The 19,007-nt window shown below is 58.1% G+C and overlaps 1 protein-coding gene across 1 annotated transcript in view; it reads left to right on the plus strand.

Annotated features, from left to right (window-relative positions):
* UBA1 (ubiquitin like modifier activating enzyme 1) overlaps window positions 1-19,007 on the plus strand; it is a 64,208-nt gene that overhangs the window by 31,984 nt on the left and 13,217 nt on the right. The window contains 8 exon segments of the mRNA XM_080361735.1: window positions 87-197; window positions 2,638-2,718; window positions 4,158-4,313; window positions 5,971-6,136; window positions 8,260-8,456; window positions 9,246-9,310; window positions 11,540-11,735; window positions 13,759-13,833. Of these exon segments, the coding sequence (XP_080217861.1) occupies window positions 87-197; window positions 2,638-2,718; window positions 4,158-4,313; window positions 5,971-6,136; window positions 8,260-8,456; window positions 9,246-9,310; window positions 11,540-11,735; window positions 13,759-13,833 (1,047 nt within the window).

Consider the following 19,007-nt stretch of genomic DNA (forward strand, 5'->3'; position numbering starts at 1 on the left):
TATGTCCCCCGCACTCCTGGGTCCCTCCTGATCTCCCGTGTCCCCCGGACGCCTGGGTCCCTCCCGGACGCCTGGGTCCCCCGCAGGCGGTGTCGGGGAAGTTCACCCCCATCCAGCAATGGTTGTATTTCGACGCCCTCGAGTGTCTCCCCGAGGAGAACAGGGAGCAGCTGCTGACCGAGGAGACGTGTCGCCCGGTGAGCACCCATGGGTGGGGGCACCATGGGGGGCCCCCTTGACTTTGGTGTCACCCACGGGTGGGACCCCATTGACTTTGGGTCATTCTTGGTGTCCCCATTGACTTTGGTGTCACCAATGGATGGGGTCCCATTGACTTTGGGTCATTCTTGACGTCCCCATTGACTTTGATGTCACCCATGGGTGGGGTCCCATTGACTTTGGTGTCACCAATGGGTGGGACCCCGTTGACTTTGGGTCATTCTTGGTGTCCCCATTGACTTTGGTGTCACCCATGGGTGGGATCCCATTGACTTTGGGTCATTCTTGGTGTCCCCATTGACTTTGGTGTCACCCATGGGTGGGACCCCATTGACTTTGGGTCATTCTTGGTGTCCCCATTGACTTTGGTGTCACCCATGGGTGGGGTCCCATTGACTTTGGTGTCACCCATGGGTGGGACCCCATTGACTTTGGTGTCACCCATGGGTGGGACCCCATTGACTTTGGGTCATTCTTGGTGTCCCCATTGACTTTGGTGTCACCCATGGGTGGGACCCCATTGACTTTGGGTCATTCTTGGTGTCCCCCTTGACTTTGGTGTCACCCATGGGTGAGACCCCATTGACTTTGGGTCATTCTTGGTGTCCCCATTGACTTTGGTGTCACCCATGGGTAAGACCCCATTGACTTTGAATCATTCTTGGTGTCCCCATTGACTTTGGTGTCACCCAAGGGTGGGACCCCATTGACTTTGGTGTCACCCATGGGTGGGACCCCATTGACTTTGGGTCATTCTTGGTGTCCCCATTGACTTTGGTGTCACCCATGGGTGGGGTCCCATTGACTTTGGTGTCACCCATGGGTGGGACCCCATTGACTTTGGTGTCACCCATGGGTGGGACCCCATTGACTTTGGGTCATTCTTGGTGTCCCCATTGACTTTGGTGTCACCCATGGGTGAGACCCCATTGACTTTGGGTCATTCTTGGTGTCCCCCTTGACTTTGGTGTCACCCATGGGTGGGATCCCATTGACTTTGGTGTCACCCATGGGTGGGACCCCATTGACTTTGGGTCATTCTTGGTGTCCCCATTGACTTTGGTGTCACCCATGGGTGGGACCCCATTGACTTTGGGTCATTCTTGGTGTCCCCATTGACTTTGGTGTCACCCACAGGTGGGACCCCATTGACTTTGGGTCATTCTTGGTGTCCTCATTGACTTTGGTGTCACCCATGGGTGGGACCCCATTGACTTTGGGTCATTCTTGGTGTCCCCATTGACTTTGGTGTCACCCATGGGTGGGACCCCATTGACTTTGGGTCATTCTTGGTGTCCCCATTGACTTTGGTGTCACCCATGGGTGAGACCCCATTGACTTTGGGTCATTCTTGGTGTCCCCATTGACTTTGGTGTCACCCATGGGTGGGACCCCATTGACTTTGGGTCATTCTTGGTGTCCCCCTTGACTTTGGTGTCACCCATGGGTGGGATCCCATTGACTTTGGGTCATTCTTGGTGTCCCCATTGACTTTGGTGTCACCCACAGGTGGGACCCCATTGACTTTGGGTCATTCTTGGTGTCCTCATTGACTTTGGTGTCACCCATGGGTGGGACCCCATTGACTTTGGGTCATTCTTGGTGTCCCCATTGACTTTGGTGTCACCCATGGGTGGGACCCCATTGACTTTGGGTCATTCTTGGTGTCCCCATTGACTTTGGTGTCACCCATGGGTGGGGTCCCATTGACTTTGGGTCATTCTTGACGTCCCCATTGACTTTGGTGTCACCCATGGGTGAGACCCCATTGACTTTGGGTCATTCTTGGTGTCCCCATTGACTTTGGTGTCACCCATGGGTGGGGTCCCATTGACTTTGGTGTCACCAATGGGTGGGACCCCATTGACTTTGAGTCATTCTTGGTGTCCCCATTGACTTTGGTGTCACCCATGGGTGGGACCCCATTGACTTTGGGTCATTCTTGGTGTCCCCATTGACTTTGGTGTCACCCATGGGTGGGACCCCATTGACTTTGGGTCATTCTTGGTGTCTCCATTGACTTTGGTGTCACCCATGGGTGGGGTCCCATTGACTTTGGTGTCACCCATGGGTGGGACCCCCTTGACTTTGGGTCATTCTTGGTGTCCCCATTGACTTTGGTGTCACCCATGGGTGGGGTCCCATTGACTTTGGGTCATTCTTGACGTCCCCATTGACTTTGGTGTCACCCATGGGTGGGGTCCCATTGACTTTGGTGTCACCAATGGGTGGGACCCCATTGACTTTGGGTCATTCTTGGTGTCCCCATTGACTTTGGTGTCACCCATGGGTGGGACCCCCTTGCCTTTGGTGTCATTCTCGATGTCCCCATTGCCTTGGGGACACTGTGGGTGACACCCACGGGTGGGGGGTGGCCGGTGTCACCCATGGGTGCCCCGGTGACCCCGGTGTCCCCAGCGCGGGAACCGCTATGACGGTCAGGTCGCTGTGTTCGGGACGGCGCTGCAGGAGCGGCTGGGACAGCAGAAATACTTTGTGGTCAGTGTCCCCAAATGTCCCCAAATGTCCCCAAGGTCCTCAATGGCTCTTAGGGGTCCCCCAAGTGTCCTTATGGGTCCCCTTAATGTCCTCAAGTGTCTCCTTCCTGTCCCCAAGTGTCCCCCAAATCTCTTTATGGGTCCCCCAAGTACCCTTAAGGGTTCCCTTAATGTCCCCAAGTGTCCCCACAGTGTCCCCAAATGTCCTTATGGGTCCCCTGGATGTCCCCAAGTGTCCCTATGGGTTCCCCCAACTGTCCTTATGGGTCCCCTGGATGTCCCCAAGTGTCCTTATGGGTCCCCTTAATGTCCCCAAGTGTCACCTCCCTGTCCCCAGCTGACCCAATGGGGACCCCAGGTGTCCCTAAGGGTCCCCCCAAGGGTTCTTATGGGTCCCCTTAATGTCCCCAAGTGTCACCTCCCTGTCCCCAAGGGTCCCCCAAGGGTTCTTATGGGTCCCCAAAGTGTCCCCAAGGGTCCCCCAAGTGTCCTTATGGGTCCCCTGGATGTCCCCAAGGGTCCTTATGGGTCCCCTTAATGTCCCCAAGTGTCACCTCCCTGTCCCCAGCTGACCCAATGGGGACCCCAGGTGTCCCTAAGGGTCCCCCCAAGGGTTCTTATAGGTCCCCTTAATGTCCCCAAGTGTCACCTCCCTGTCCCCAAGGGTCCCCCAAGGGTTCTTATGGGTCCCCAAAGTGTCCCCAAGGGTCCCCCAAGTGTCCTTATGGGTCCCCTGGATGTCCCCAAGGGTCCTTATGGGTCCCCTTAATGTCCCCAAGTGTCACCTCCCTGTCCCCAGGTGACCCAATGGGGACCCTAAGTGTCCCTAAGGGTCCCCCCAAGGATTCTTATGGGTCCCCTTAATGTCCCCAAGTGTCACCTCCCTGTCCCCAGGTGTCCCAAAGGGGACCCCAAGTGTCCGCAAGTGTCCCCCAAGGTTTCTTATGGGTCTCCTGAGTGTCCCCCCAGTGTCCCCATGGGTCCCCCAAGTGTCATCTCCTTGTCCCCAGGTGCCACCCAGTGTCCCCAAGGGTCCCCCCAAGTGTCCTTATGGGTCCACTGAGTGTCCCCGAGGGTCCTCCAAGTGTCACCTCCTTGTCCCCAAGTGTCCCTACACGTCCCTACATATCCCCACAGGTCCCTTGATGTCCCCACGTGTCCCATGAGTGTCCCCAAGTGTCCCCTTTTCCCCCCCGGGTCACCTTGGGTTATGTCCCCACATGTCCCCAAGTGTCCCCACGGGTCCCCCAAGTGTCCCCTTGGCTCCTCAGAGTGTCCCCAAGTGTCCCCTTGTCACCCCCAGGTCACCTCTAGTCGTGTCCCCAAGTGTTCATCGATGTACCCAAGTGTCCCCCAAGTGTCCCCTTGTCCCTACCCGGGTCACCTCGAGTCGTGTCCCCAAGTGTCCCCATGTGTCCTCAAGTGTCCCCGTGTCCCCAGGTGGGCGCGGGCGCCATCGGCTGCGAGCTGCTCAAGACGTTCGCCATGATGGGCCTGGGCTGCGGCCCCGATGGCGGCGTCACCGTCACCGACATGGACACCATCGAGAAATCCAACCTCAACCGGCAGTTCCTGTTCCGGCCCTGGGACGTCACGGTGAGGGGCGGGGCCTGCGGAGGGCGCGGACCAATGGGAGGAGCCCAGCGGGGTGGGGGGTCAAGGGGAGGAGTTGAGTTGGGTCAGCGTTGAGTTGGGTCAATGAGTTGGGTCAACTTTGAGTTGAGTTGGGTCAACTTTGAGTTGAGTTGGGTCAACGTTGAGTTGAGTTGGGTCAAGTCAATGAGCTGAGTTGGGTCAAGTCAATGAGTTGAGTTGGGTCAATGACTTGAGTCAAGGTTGAGTTGAGTTGGGTCAAGGTTGAGTTGAGTTGGGTCAATGAGTTGAGTTGGGTCAACGTTGAGTTGAGTTGGGTCAACGTTGAGTTGAGTTGGGTCAACGTTGAGTTGAGTTGGGTCAACGTTGAGTTGAGTTGGGTCAATGAGTTGAGTTGGATCAATGAGTTGAGTTGGGTCAAGGTTGAGTTGAGTTGGTTCAAGGTTGAGTTGGTTCAAGGTTGAGTTGGGTTGGGTCAATGAGTTGGGTTGGGTCAATGAGTTGGGTTGGGTCAATGAGTTGGGTTGGGTCAACGTTGAGTTGGGTCAACGTTGAGTTGAGTTGGGTCAATGAGTTGAGTTGGGTCAATGAGTTGAGTTGGGTCAGCATTGAGTTGAGTTGGGTCAGCATTGAGTTGAGTTGGGTCAATGAGTTGAGTTGGGTCAATGAGTTGAGTTGGGTCAACGTTGAGTTGAGTTGGGTCAACGTTGAGTTGAGTTGGGTCAACGTTGAGTTGAGTTGGGTCAACGTTGAGTTGAGTTGGGTCAACGTTGAGTTGAGTTGGGTCAACGTTGAGTTGAGTTGGGTCAACGTTGAGTTGAGTCAATGAGTTGAGTTGGGTCAATGAGTTGAGTTGGGTCAACGTTGAGTTGAGTTGGGTCAACGTTGAGTTGAGTTGGGTCAACGTTGAGTTGAGTCAATGAGTTGAGTTGGGTCAATGAGGTGAGTTGGGTCAACGTTGAGTTGAGTTGGGTCAATGAGTTGAGTTGGGTCAATGAGTTGAGTTGGGTCAATGAGTTGAGTTGGGTCAATGAGTTGAGTTGAGTTGGGTCAACGTTGAGTTGGGTCAATGAGTTGAGTTGGGTCAACGTTGAGTTGGGTCAATGAGTTGAGTTGGGTCAATATTGGGTCAACATTGAGTTGAGTTGGGTCAACGAGTTGAGTTGGGTCAACGAGTTGGGTCAATAAGTTGGGTCAACGTTGAGTTGAGTCAATGAGTTGAGTCAGTGAGTTGGGTCAACGTTGAGTTGAGTCAATGTTGGGTCAATGAGTTGGGTCAACGTTGAGTTGGGTCAATGAGTTGGGTCAACGTTGGGTCAATGAGTTGGGTCAATTAGTTGAGTTGGGTCAATGGTGGGTCAATGAGTTGGGTCAACGTTGAGTTGGGTCAATGAGTTGGGTCAATGAGTTGGGTCAACGTTGGGTCAATGAGTTGAGTCAATTAGTTGAGTTGGGTCAATGAGTTGGGTCAACGTTGAGTTGGGTCAACGTTGGGTCAACGTTGGGTCAACATCGGGTCGAGTCGGATCAACGTTGGCTTGACCACCAGGAACGCTCACCCTCTCCTGCCCTTCCCTTGGATTGGAAGGGGCCCAAAGGGGCGGGGCTTGAGCGGGTGCGTCCGCAAGGGGCGTGGCCTCACGCTGTCGCCCAATGGCAGAAGCTGAAGTCGGAGCGGGCGGCGGCGGCGGCGCGCGAGATGAACCCGGCGCTGCGCGTGATTGGCCGCTCGGAGCGCGTGGGGCCCGAGACCGAGCGCGTGTTCGACGACGAGTTCTTCGAGGGGCTGGACGGGGTGGCCAATGCGCTCGACAACGTGGACGCCCGTGGGTGACGGGGGACGGGACCCCGGGGGGCTGGGGGGGGGTTATTGGGGTGGTATATGGGGGTATTGGGGTGGTATATGGGGGTTATTGGGGTGTTATATGGGGAGTATTGGGGTGTTATATGGGGGGTATTGGGTGTTATATGGGGGTATTGGGGTGTTGTATGGGGTGTTATATGGGGGTTATTGGGAGTTATATGGGGGTTATTGGGGTGTTATATGGGGGGTATTGGGTGTTATATGGGGGTTATTGGAGTGTTATATGGGGGTTATTGGGGTGTTATATGGGTGGTATTGGGTGTTATATGGGGGTATTGGGGTGTTGTATGGGGTGTTATATGGGGGTTATTGGGAGTTATATGGGGGTTATTGGGGTGTTATATGGGGGGTATTGGGTGTTATATGGGGGTTATTGGGTGTTATATGGGGGGTATTGGGGTGTTATATGGGGGTTATTGGGTGTTATATGGGGGTTATTGGGTGTTATATGGGGGGTATTGGGTGCTATGGGGGGTTATTGGGGGGTTATATGGGGGTATTGGGTGCTATGGGGGGTTATTGGGATGTTATGTGGGGGTTATTGGGTGTTATATGGGGGGTATTGGGTGTTATATAGGGGGTATTGGGGTGTTATATGGGGGTTATTAGGTGTTATACGGGGGGTATTGGGTGCTATGGGGGGTTATTGGGGTGTTATATGGGGGTTATTGGGTGTTATATGGGGGTTATTGGGTGTTATATGGGGGGTATTGGGTGTTATATAGGGGGTTATTGGGTGTTATATGGGGGTTATTAGGTGTTATATGGGGGGTATTAGGTGCTATGGGGGGTTATTGGGGTGTTATATGGGAGGTTATTGGGTGCTATAGGGGATTATTTGGGTGCTAATGGGGGTTATTGGGGTGTTATATGGGGGGTTATTGGGTGTTATATGGGGGGTCCTTGGGTCTCTATATGGCCCATCGGACTCTCTAGACCCCTATAGGGCTCTATATGACCCATTGGACCTTTTAGACCCCCTATAACCCCCCGATCTCCCGCTATAGGTCTCTATATGAACATTTGGCGTCTCTAGAACCCTATAGGTCTCTATATGGACCATTGGCGTTTCTAGACTCCTATAGGGCTCTATATGGCCCATTGGTCTCTCTAGACTCCTCTAGATCTCTGTATGGCCCATTGATCTCTCTAGACTCCTATAGGTCTCTATATGGCCCATTGGTCTCTGTAGGCCCCTACAGGTCTCTATATGGCCGATTGATCTCTCTAGACCCCTATAGGGCTCTATATGGACTGATGGAACGTGTAGACCTCTATCAATTGGAGATCTTTATGGGGCTCTATATTGGACTCTCTAGGCCTCTATAGGGCTCTATATGACCCATTGGTGTCTCTAGACTCCTATAGGTCTCTATATGACCCATTGGTCTCTCTAGACCCCCTATTGGGCTCTATATGGCCCTTTGGTCTCTCTAGACTCCTATAGGTCTCTATATGACCCATTGGTCTCTCTAGACCCCTATAGGGCTCTATATGGACTGATGGAACATGTAGACCCCATATAAACTGGAGATCTTTATGGGGGTCTACATGGCCTATTGGACTCTCTAGACCCCTATAGGGCTCTATATGACTCCCTAGCCCCCCCGTAACGCCCCGATCTCCCCCTATAGGTCTCTATATGAACATTTGGCGTCTCTAGAGCCCTATAGGGCTCCATATGGCACATTGATCTCTCTAGACTTCTCTAGGGCTCTATATGGCCCATTGGTCTCTCTAGACTCCTATAGGTCTCTATATAGCCCATTGGTCTCTATAGGCCCCTACAGGTCTCTATATGGCCGATTGATCTCTCTAGACCCCTATAGGGCTCTATATGGACTGATGGAACATATAGGGCCCCATAAAGATCTCCAATTGATAGGGGGTCTACTGATCTCTCTAGACCCCTATAGGGCTCTATATGGACTGATGGAACATATAGGGCCCCATAAAGATCTCCAATTGATAGGGGGTCTACATGACCCATTGGACCATCTAGACCCCCATAACCCCCCAATCTACCCCTATAGGGCTCTATATGACTCCCTAGCCCCCCCGTAACGCCCCGATCTCCCCCTATAGGACTCTATATGGACCGGCGCTGCGTTTACTACCGCAAGGCGCTGCTGGAGTCGGGCACGTTGGGCACCAAGGGCAACGTGCAGGTGGTGGTTCCGTTCCTGAGCGAGGCCTATAGCTCCAGCCAGGACCCCCCCGAGCGCGCCATCCCCATCTGCACCCTGCGCAACTTCCCCAACGCCATCGAGCACACGCTGCAGGTGCCTATGGCCCCATACGGGCCTCCTATAGGGGGCTGGAGGGGGTTTGGAGGCGTTTAGAGGGGGTTTGAGGCGGGTTTAGAGGGGATTCGGGGGCTTTTAGGGGCCTCCCGGACGCCTGGGTCCCTTACTTGGGGCATCTCCCGGACACCTGGGTTCACCCCCGGACGCCTGGGTCCTCTTTATGGGTCCCTCTCGGATGCCTGGGTCCCTTATTTGGGGCATCTCCCAGACACCTGGGTCCCTCCCGGACGCCTGGGTCCCTTTTTTGAGGCACCTCCCGGACACCTGGGTTCACCCCCGGACGCCTGGGTCCTCTTTATGGGTCCCTCCCGGACGCCTGGGTCTCTTTTTTGGGCGTCTCCCGGACACCTGGGTCCCTCCCAGACGCCTGGGTCCCTTTTTTGGGCATCTCCTGGATGCGTGGGTTCACCCCCGGACGCCTGGGTCCCTTTTTTGGGTCCCTCCCGGACGCCTGGGTCCCTTTTTCGGGCATATCTCAGATGCCTCTGTTCACCCCCGGACGCCTGGGTCCCTTTTTTGGGCATCTCCCGGATGCCTCTGTTCACCCCCGGACGCCTGGGTCCCTTTTATGGGTCCCTCCCGGACGCCTGGGTCCATTTTATGGGGGTCTCCCGGACGCCTGGGTCCCTTTTTTGGGCATGTCCTGGATGCCTGGGTTCATCCCCGGACGCCTGGGTCCCTTTTTGGGGTTGTCCCGGACGCCTGGGTCCCTCTTGGGGTGTCCCGGACGCCTGGGTCCCCCTCTGAGCCGCCCCTCCCCCGCAGTGGGCGCGTGACGAGTTCGAGGGGCTCTTCAAGCAACCGGCGGAGAACGTGAACCAGTACCTGACGTATGGACCCCATAGAACCCCATAGAAACCCTATAGAACCCCTATAGAACCACTATAGAACCCCTATAGAACCCCTTATAGAAACCCTTATAGAACCCCTATAGAAACCCTTATAGAAACCCCTATAGAACCCCTTATAGAAACCCCTATAGAACCCCCATAGAACCCCTATAGAACCCCCTTGTAGAACCCCCTATAGAACCCCCTATAGAACCCCCTATAGAACCCCCATAGAACCCCCTATAGAAACCCCTATAGAACCCCCATAGAACCCCTATAGAACTCCTATAGAACCCCTATAGAACTCCTATAGAACCCCTATAGAACCCCCATAGAACCCCTATAGAAACCTCGTAGCGCCGTAGAACCCCTATAGAAATGCCATAAAACCCCCAGAACCCCTATAGAACCCCTATAGAAACCCCATAGCCCCATAGAACCCCTATAGAAACCCCATAGAACCCCCTTAGCCCCATAGAAACCCCATAGAACTCCTATAGCCCCATAGAACCCCTATAGAAACCCTGTAGAGCTCCTATAGAAACCCCGTAGAACCCTCATAGCCCCATAGAACCCCTATAGAACCCTATAGAAACCCCATAGAACCCCTATAGAAACCCTATAGAACCCCTATGGAAACCCCATAGAACTCCCATAGCCCTATAGAAACCCCGTAGAAACCTCATAGGCCCCACAGGCCCAATTTAACCCCCATAGGCCCAATTTAACTCCCATAGGCCTCACAGGCCCCACAGGCCCCATTTAACCCCCACAGGCCCAATTTAACCCCCATAGGCCCCACAGGCCCAATTTAACCCCCATAGGCCCAATTTAACTCCCATAGGCCTCACAGGCCCCACAGGCCCCATTTAACCCCCACAGACCCCATTTAACTCCCATAGGCCCCACAGGCCCAATTTAACCCCCACAGGCTCCATTACCCCCCACAGGCCCCATTTAACTCCATAGGCCCCATTTAACCCCCACAGGCCCCATTTAACCCCATAGGCCCCATTTAACTCCCACAGGCCTCATAGGCCCAGTTTAACTCCCATATGCCCCATAGGCCCGATTTAACCCCCATAGGCCCCACAGGCCCCATTTAACCCCCATAGGCCCCATTTAACCCCCATAGGCCCCACAGGCCCCATTTCACCCCCATAGGCCCCACAGGCCCCATTTCACCCCCATAGGCCCCATAGGCCCAATTTAACTCCCATAGGCCCCACAGGCCCTGTAGGCCCCATTTACCCCCCATAGGCCCCATTTACCCCCCATAGGCCCCATTACCCCCCACAGGCCCCATTTAACTCCTATAGGCCCCATTTAACCCCCACAGGCCCCATTACCCCCCACAGGCCCCATTTAACTCCCACAGGCCTCATAGGCCCAATTTAACCCTCACAGGCCCAATTTAACCCCCATAGACCCCATAGGCCCCATAGGCCCCACAGGCCCAATTTAACTCCCATAGACCCCATAGGCCCAACTTAACCCCTACAGGCCCCACAGGCCCAATTTAACCCCCAGAGGCCTCATAGGCCCCATAGGCCCCATTTAACCCCCATAGACCCCATTTAACCCCCATAGGCCCCACAGGCCCAGTTTAACCCCCATAGGCCCCATAGGCCCAATTAATTTAACCCCCACAGGCCCATTTAACTCCCATAGGCCCAATTTAACTCCCACAGGCTCCATTTAACTCCCATAGGCCCAGTTTAACTCCCACAGGCCTCATAGGCCTCACAGGCCCCATTTCCCCCCCGTAGGCCCCATTTATCCCCCGTAGGCCCGATTTAACCCCCATAGGCCCCACAGGCCAAATTTAACTCCCACAGGCCCAATTTAACTCCCACAGGCCCCATAGGCCCAATTTAACTCCCATAGGCCCCACAGGCCCAATTTAACTCCCATAGGCCTCATAGGCCCAGGTTAACTCCCGTAGGCCCCATTTAACCCCCACAGGCCCCATAGGCCCAATTTAACTCCCATAGGCCTCACAGGCCCAATTTAACTCCCACAGGCCCCATTTAACCCCATAGGCCTCATAGGCCCAATTTAACTTCCATAGGCCCCATTTAACTCCCACAGGCCTCACAGGCCCTGTAGGCCCCATTTAACCCTTGTAGGCCCCGTTTCCCCCCCGTAGGCCCCATTTCCCCCCCGTAGGCCCCGTTTCCCCCCCCTGTATCCCCCATATGACCCCCTCACGCCCCCATTTCTCCGCAGGGACCCCAAGTTCGTGGAGCGGACGCTGCGCCTGGCGGGGACGCAGCCGCTGGAGGTGCTGGAGGCGCTGCAGCGCAGCCTGGTGACCGAGCGGCCGCGCTCCTGGCCCGACTGCGTGAGCTGGGCCTGCCAGCACTGGCACCGCCAGTACAGCAACAACATCCGCCAGCTGCTGCACAACTTCCCCCCGGGACAGGTCGGGGAGGGGGGGAGGGGACCCTTGGGTGGGGGTTGGGGTGCTCCGGGGGGCCTATGGGGGTAAATGGGGCCTGGGACTGGGGTTGGGGCCTGGTGGGTCAGGCCTGTCATGGTGGTTTGGGGCCTACTAGTTTGGGCCTAGTAGTTTAGGCCTGTCATGGGGGTTTAGGCCTAGTGGTTTGGGCCTAGTAGGTCAGGCCTGTCATGGTGGTTTAGGCCTGGTGGTTTGGGGCCTAGTGAGTCAGGCCTGTCATGGTGGTTTGGGCCTAGTAGTTTGAGCCTAGTGGTTCGGGGCCTAGTGGGTCAGGCCTGTCATGGTGGTTTAGGCCTGGTGGTTTTGGGCCTGGTAACTCAGGCCTGTCATGGTGGTTTGGGCCTAGTGGGTCAGGCCTGTCATGGTGGTTTGAGGCCTAGTGGTTTGGGCCTAGTGGGTCAGGCCTGTCATGGTGGTTTGGGCCTAGTGGTTTGGGAATGGTAACTCAGGCCTGTCATGGGGGTTTAGGCCTAGTGGTTGGGGCCTGGTAGTTTGGGCCGAGTGGTTTAGGCCTGGTGGTTCAGGCCTGTCATGGTGGTTTGGGCCTGGTGGTTTGGGCCTAGTGTGTCAGGCCTGTCATGGTGGTTTGGGGCCTGGTGGTTTGGGTCTAGGGGATCAGGCCTGTCATGGTGGTTTGGGGTCTAGTGGTTTGAGGCCTGGTGGTTTGGGGCCTAGCAGTTTGAGCCTAGTGGTTTGGGCCCAGTGGGTCAGGCCTGTCATGGTGGTTTAGGCCTAGTGGTTTGGGGCCTAGTAGTTTGGGCCTAGTGGGTCAGGCCTGTCATGGTGTTTTGGGTCCAGTGTTTTGGGCCTAGGGGGTCAGGCCTGTCATGGGGGTTTGGGCCTGGTCATTTGGGCCTAGTGTTTTGGGCCTAGTGGGTTGGGCCTGTCATGGTGGTTGGGGCCTGGTGGTTTGGGCCTGGTAACTCAGGCCTGTCATGGTGGTTTGGGCCTAGCGGGTCAGGCCTGTCATGGTGGTTGGGGCCTAGTAGTTTGAGCCTAGTGGTTCGGGGCCTAGTGGGTCAGGCCTGTCATGGTGGTTTAGGCCTGGTGGTTTGGGGCCTAGTAGTTTGGGCCTAGTGGGTCAGGCCTGTCATGGTGGTTTGGGCCTAGTGGTTTGGGCCCAGTAACTCAGGCCTGTCATGGTGGTTTGGGGCCTAGTGGGTCGGGCCTAGTGGTTTGGGCCTAGTTTTTTGGGGCCTAGTAGTTTGGGCCTGGTACCTCAGGCCTGCCATGGTGGTTTGGGGCCTGGTGGTTGAGGCCTAGTGGGTCAGGCCTGTCATGGTGGTTTAGGCCCAATGATTTAGGGCCTGGTGGTTTAGGGCCTAGTGGTTTGGGTCTAGTGGTTTAGGCCTGTCATGGTGGTTTGGGGCCTGGTGGTTTTGAGTTCTAGAGGTTTGAGGCCTGGTGGTTTGGGCCTAGTGGTTTGGGGCCTAATGGGTTGGGCTTGTCATGGTGGTTTAGGGCCTGGTAACTCAGGCCTGTCATGATGGTTTGGGCCTAGTGGTTTGGGCCTAGTAGTTTGAGCCTAGTGGTTCGGGGCCTGGTGGGTCAGGCCTGTCATGGTGGTTTAGGCCTGGTGGTTTTGGGCCTGGTAACTCAGGCCTGTCCTGGTGGTTTGGGCCTAGCGGTTTAGGCCTGGTCTTTTGGGGCCTAGTAGTTTGGGCCTAGTGGGTCAGGCCTGTCATGGCGGTTTAGGCCTAGTGGTTTGGGCCTAGTTTTTTGGGGCCTAGTAGTTTGGGCCTGTTTTAGGCCTAGTGGTTGGGGCCTAGTGGTTTAGGCCTGTCATGGTGGTTTAGGCCTAGTGGTTCGGGCCTAGTGGTTGGGCCTGGTGGGTCAGGCCTGTCCTGGCGCCACCAGCACCCCCGGTACAACAACAACAACGTCCCCTGGGACCCGTTGGGTGCTGGGGACCCCTGGGTGGGGGTTGGGGTGCCCCGGGGGGGCCGTTGGGGGCCCGGGGGGGTTAACGAGCTCGTTAACGCCGCAGAAAACGAACTCGGGGACCCTGTTCTGGTCGGGACCCAAGCGCTGCCCCCACCCGCTGACCTTTGACCCTGAGAACGTGAGTGGGCGGGGCCGGGGTGGGGTGGGGGGGGGTGGGGGGGCGTCGTGCACCCTTGGGTGCTGTTGGGGACACTTGGGTGACGTCATTTCCCTTGGGTGACGTCATCGCCTTTGGGTGCCACCCCCGTGACCTTTGGGTGACCCCCTGACCCCTGAGTGACCCTTGACCCCTGGGTGACACCCTTGGGTGCCACCCTATGACCCTTGGGTGACCCATGACCCCTAGGTGACCTTTTGACACCCTTGGGTGACCCCATGACCCCTGGGTGCCACCCCATGACCCCTGGGTGACCCCATGACCCCTGGGTGACCCTTTGACACCCATGGGTGCCACCCCATGACCTTTGGGTGACCCCATGACCCTTGGGTGACCCCCTGACCTCTAGATGACCCCCTGACCTCTGGGTGATCCCCTGACACCCTTGGGTGCCCCCATGACCTTTGGGTGCCCCCATGAACCTTGGGTGACCCCATGACCCCTGGGTGACCCTTTGACACCCATGGGTGCCACCGCATGACCTTTGGGTGACCCCATGACCTCTAGGTGACCCCCTGACACCCTTGGGTGCCCCCATGGCACCTGGGTGACCCCATGACCTTTGGATGACCCCCATGACCCCTGGGTGCCACCATGACCCCTGGGTGACCCTTTGACACCCTTGGGTGCCCCCCATGACCCCTGGGTGACCCATGACCCCTGGATGACCCTTTGACACCCTTAGGTGCCACCCCATGACCTCTGGGTGCCCCCATGACACCCTTGGGTGCCCCCATGGCACCTAGGTGACCCCATGACCCCTGGGTGACCCCATGACCCCTGGGTGACCCCCTGACCTCTGGGTGACCCCCTGACACCCTTGGGTGCCCCCATGGCACCTGGGTGACCCCATGACCCTTGGGTGACCCTTTGACACCCATGGGTGCCACCCTGTGGCCCCTGGGTGCCCCCATGACCCTTGGGTGACCCCATGACCCCTGGGTGACCCTTGACCCTTGGGTGACCCCCTGACCTCTGGGTGACCCCCTGACACCCTTGGGTGCCCCCATGGCACCTGGGTGACCCCATGACCTTTGGGTGCCCCCATGACCCTTAGGTGACACCCTTGGGTGACCCTTTGACACCCTTGGGTGCCACCCCATGACCCCTGGGTGCCCCCATGACCCCTGAGTGACCCCATGACCCCTGGCTGACCCCCTGCCACCCTTGGGTGCCCCCGGCACCCCTATGTGACCCATAGGACCCTTGGGTGCCCCCACCCCGTGACTATGGGGTGACGTCCTTCGGTTGCTTCCCCTCCCCCCATGACACCCCTGTATGACCCCTGGGACCCATAGATCACTCCCCCCGACCCCTGGGTGTCCCCCCACCCATATATGACCCCCCAACACCCTTGGATGCCCATAACACCCATGGGTGCCCCATAACATCTTCATTCCCACCACCCCGTGACTATGGGATAATGTTCCCCAACCTTCTCCCACCCCCTTTGCTCCACGTTCCTCCCCATATAACCCCACATACGACCCCAAGACACCCATAGGTACCTCCTCCCACCCATATATGACCCCCCACCCATATATGACCCCCCAGCACCCTTGGGTGCCCCATAACATCTTCATTCCCACCACCCCGTGACTATGGGATGATGTTCCCCAACCTTCTCCCACCCCCTTTACCCCACGTTCCTCCCCATATAACCCCCCATATGACCCCAGGACACCCATATATGACCCCACACCACCCATGGGTGCCCCCACCACCCATATATGACCCCCCAGCACCCTTGGGTGCCCATAACACCCATATGTGCCCCATAACACCCTTGTTCCCATCACCCCATGACTATGGGATGATGTTCCCAACCTTCTCCCACCCCCTTTGCTCCATGTTCCTCCCCACATAGGACCCCCAGGACACCCATATATGCCCCTCCAGCACCCATATATGACCCCCCACCCATATATGACCCCATAACACCCTTAGGTGCCCCATAACACCCTTGGGTGCCCCATAACATCTTCATTCCCCCCACCCCGTGACTATGGGATGATGTTCCCCAACCTTCTCCCACCCCCTTTGCTCCACATTTCTCCCCCTATAACCCCCACATAGGACCCCAGGACACCCATAGGTACCTCCCCCCACCCATATATGACCCTCCAACACCCTTAGGTGCCCATGACACCCTTGGGTGCCCCATAACACCCTTGTTCCCACCACCCCATGACTATGGGATCATGTTCCCCAACCATCTCCCACCCCCTTTGCCCCACGTTCCTCCCCCTATAACCCCCACATACGACCCCAGGACACCCATATATGACCCCCCACCACCCATATATCACCCCCCACCACCCTTGGGTGCCCATGACACCCTTGGGTGCCCATAACACCCATATGTCCCAATAACACCTTCATTCCCACCACCCCATGGCTATGGGATGATGTTCCCCAACCATCCCCCACCCCCTTTGCCCCACGTTCCTCCCCCTATAACCCCCACATACGACCCCAGGACACCCATAGGTACCTCCCCCCACCCACATATGACCCCCCCCACCCATATATGACCCCCCAGCACCCTTGGGTGCCCCATAACACCCATATGTGCCCCATAACACCTTCATTCCCACCACCCCGTGACTATGGGATGATGTTCCTCAACCATCCCCCACCCCCTTTGCCCCACGTTCCTCCCCCTATAACCCCCCATAGGACCCCAGGACACCCCTATATCACCCCACACCACCCATGGGTGCCCCCCCACCCATATATGACCCCTCAGCACCCTTGGGTGCCCATGACACCCTTGGGTGCCCATAACACCCATATGTGCCCCATAACATCTTCATTCCCACCACCCCGTGACTATGGGATCATGTTCCCTAACCCCCCCACATATTACCCCCCCCGACCCCTGGTTGCCCCTCCCACCCACGGGTGCCCCCCCCCCCCCCATATATCACTCCCCTGACCCCTGGGTGCCCCCCCCCCATATATCCCCCCCCCCCATTTATCCCCCCCCCCCCCCCATATATCACCCCTCCACCCACGGGTGCTCCCCACACCCATGGGTGCCCCCCCCCCATCATATATCACCCCCTCCCACCCCTGGGTGCTCCCCCTACCCACAGCGCCCCCCCCACCTGTGGTGCCCCCCCCACCCATGGTGCCCCCCCCCAAACGGGTGCAACCCCCCCCCATATATCACCCCCCCCCCCCGACCCCTGGGTGCTCCCCCCACCCACGGGTGCCCCCCCCCCTCCATGGGTGCCCCCCTTCCCTCTTGGGTGCCCTCCCTGACCCCTGGGTTCCCCCCCCCCATATATCACCCCTCCCGACCCCTGGGTGTCCCCCCCCATATATCACCCCCCCAACCCCTGGGTGCCCCCCCCCAGCCATATATCACCCCCCTGACCCCTGGGTGCCCCCCCCCATATGTCACCTTCCCCTATATATCACCCCCCCCATCTATCACCCCCCCCCCATATATCACACTCCCCCCCGTATCACACCCCCCCCCCATATCACACCCCCCTCCCCTATATCACACCCCCCCCCCCTATATCACACCCCTCCCCCTATATCACACAGTGTCCCCCCCCCCCATGGTGCCCCTACCCCTGGGTGCCCCCATCACCCATGGTGCCTCCCCCCCCCAACTTGGGTGCCCCCCCCCCCCCCAAACTTGGATGCCCCCCACCCTGGGTGCCCCCCCCTCATATATCACCCCCCGCCCATATATCACCCCCCCCCGACCCCTGGGTGCCCCCCCCTCTCATATATCACCCTCCCCCCCATATATCACCCCCCCCAACCCCCGGGTGCCCCCCCCCCCATATATCACCCCCCCCCGATATATCACCCACCCTCATATATCACCCCCCTCCATATATCACCCCCCCCCATATATCACCCCCCCCGACCCCTGGGTGCCCCCCCCCCTCATATATCACCCTCCCCCCCATATATCACCCCCCCCGACCCCTGGGTGCCCCCCCCCCCTCATATATCACCCCCCCCATATCTCCCCCCCCCCCGACCCCTGGGTGCCCCCCCCTCTCATATATCACCCTCCCCCCCATATATCACCCCCCCCGACCCCTGGTGCCCCCCCCTCTCATATATCACCCCCCCCATATCTCTCCCCCCCCGACCCCTGGGTGCCCCCCCCTCCTCATATATCACCCTCCCCCCCATATCTCCCCCCCCCCCGACCCCTGGGTGCCCCCCCCCCCTCATATATCACCCTCCCCCCCGTATCTCCCCCCCCCCGACCCCTGGGTGCCCCCCCCCCCTCATATATCACCCTCCCCCCCATATATCACCCCCCCCGACCCCTGGGTGCCCCCCCCCCTCATATATCACCCCCCCCATATCTCTCCCCCCCCGACCCCTGGGTGCCCCCCCCCCCTCATATATCACCCTCCCCCCCATATATCACCCCCCCCGACCCCTGGGTGCCCCCCCCCCTCATATATCACCCCCCCCATATCTCTCCCCCCCCCGACCCCTGGGTGCCCCCTCCCCCTCATATATCACCCTCCCCCCCATATATCACCCCCCCCGACCCCTGGGTGCCCCCCCCCCCTCATATATCACCCCCCCCATATCTCTCCCCCCCCGACCCCTGGGTGCCCCCCCCTCCTCATATATCACCCTCCCCCCCATATCTCCCCCCCCCCCGACCCCTGGGTGCCCCCCCCCCCTCATATATCACCCTCCCCCCCGTATCTCCCCCCCCCGACCCTGGGTGCCCCCCCCCCCTCATATATCACCCTCCCCCCCATATATCACCCCCCCCGACCCTGGGTGCCCCCCCCCCTCATATATCACCCCCCCATATCTCTCCCCCCCGACCCCTGGGTGCCCCCCCCCCCTCATATATCACCCTCCCCCCATATATCACCCCCCCCGACCCCTGGGTGCCCCCCCCCCTCATATATCACCCCCCCCATATCTCTCCCCCCCCGACCCCTGGGTGCCCCCTCCCCCTCATATATCACCCTCCCCCCCATATATCACCCCCCCCGACCCCTGGGTGCCCCCCCCCCCCCATATATCACCCCCCCCCATATATCACCCCCCCCGACCCCTGGTGCCCCCCCCCCCCATATATCATCCCCCCCCATATATCACCCCCCCCCATATATCACCCCCCCCGACCCCTG

The sequence above is a fragment of the Nesoenas mayeri genome (genome assembly GCF_963082525.1).
Source record: "Nesoenas mayeri genome assembly, chromosome: 38".
Classification (NCBI taxonomy): Eukaryota; Metazoa; Chordata; class Aves; order Columbiformes; family Columbidae; genus Nesoenas; species Nesoenas mayeri.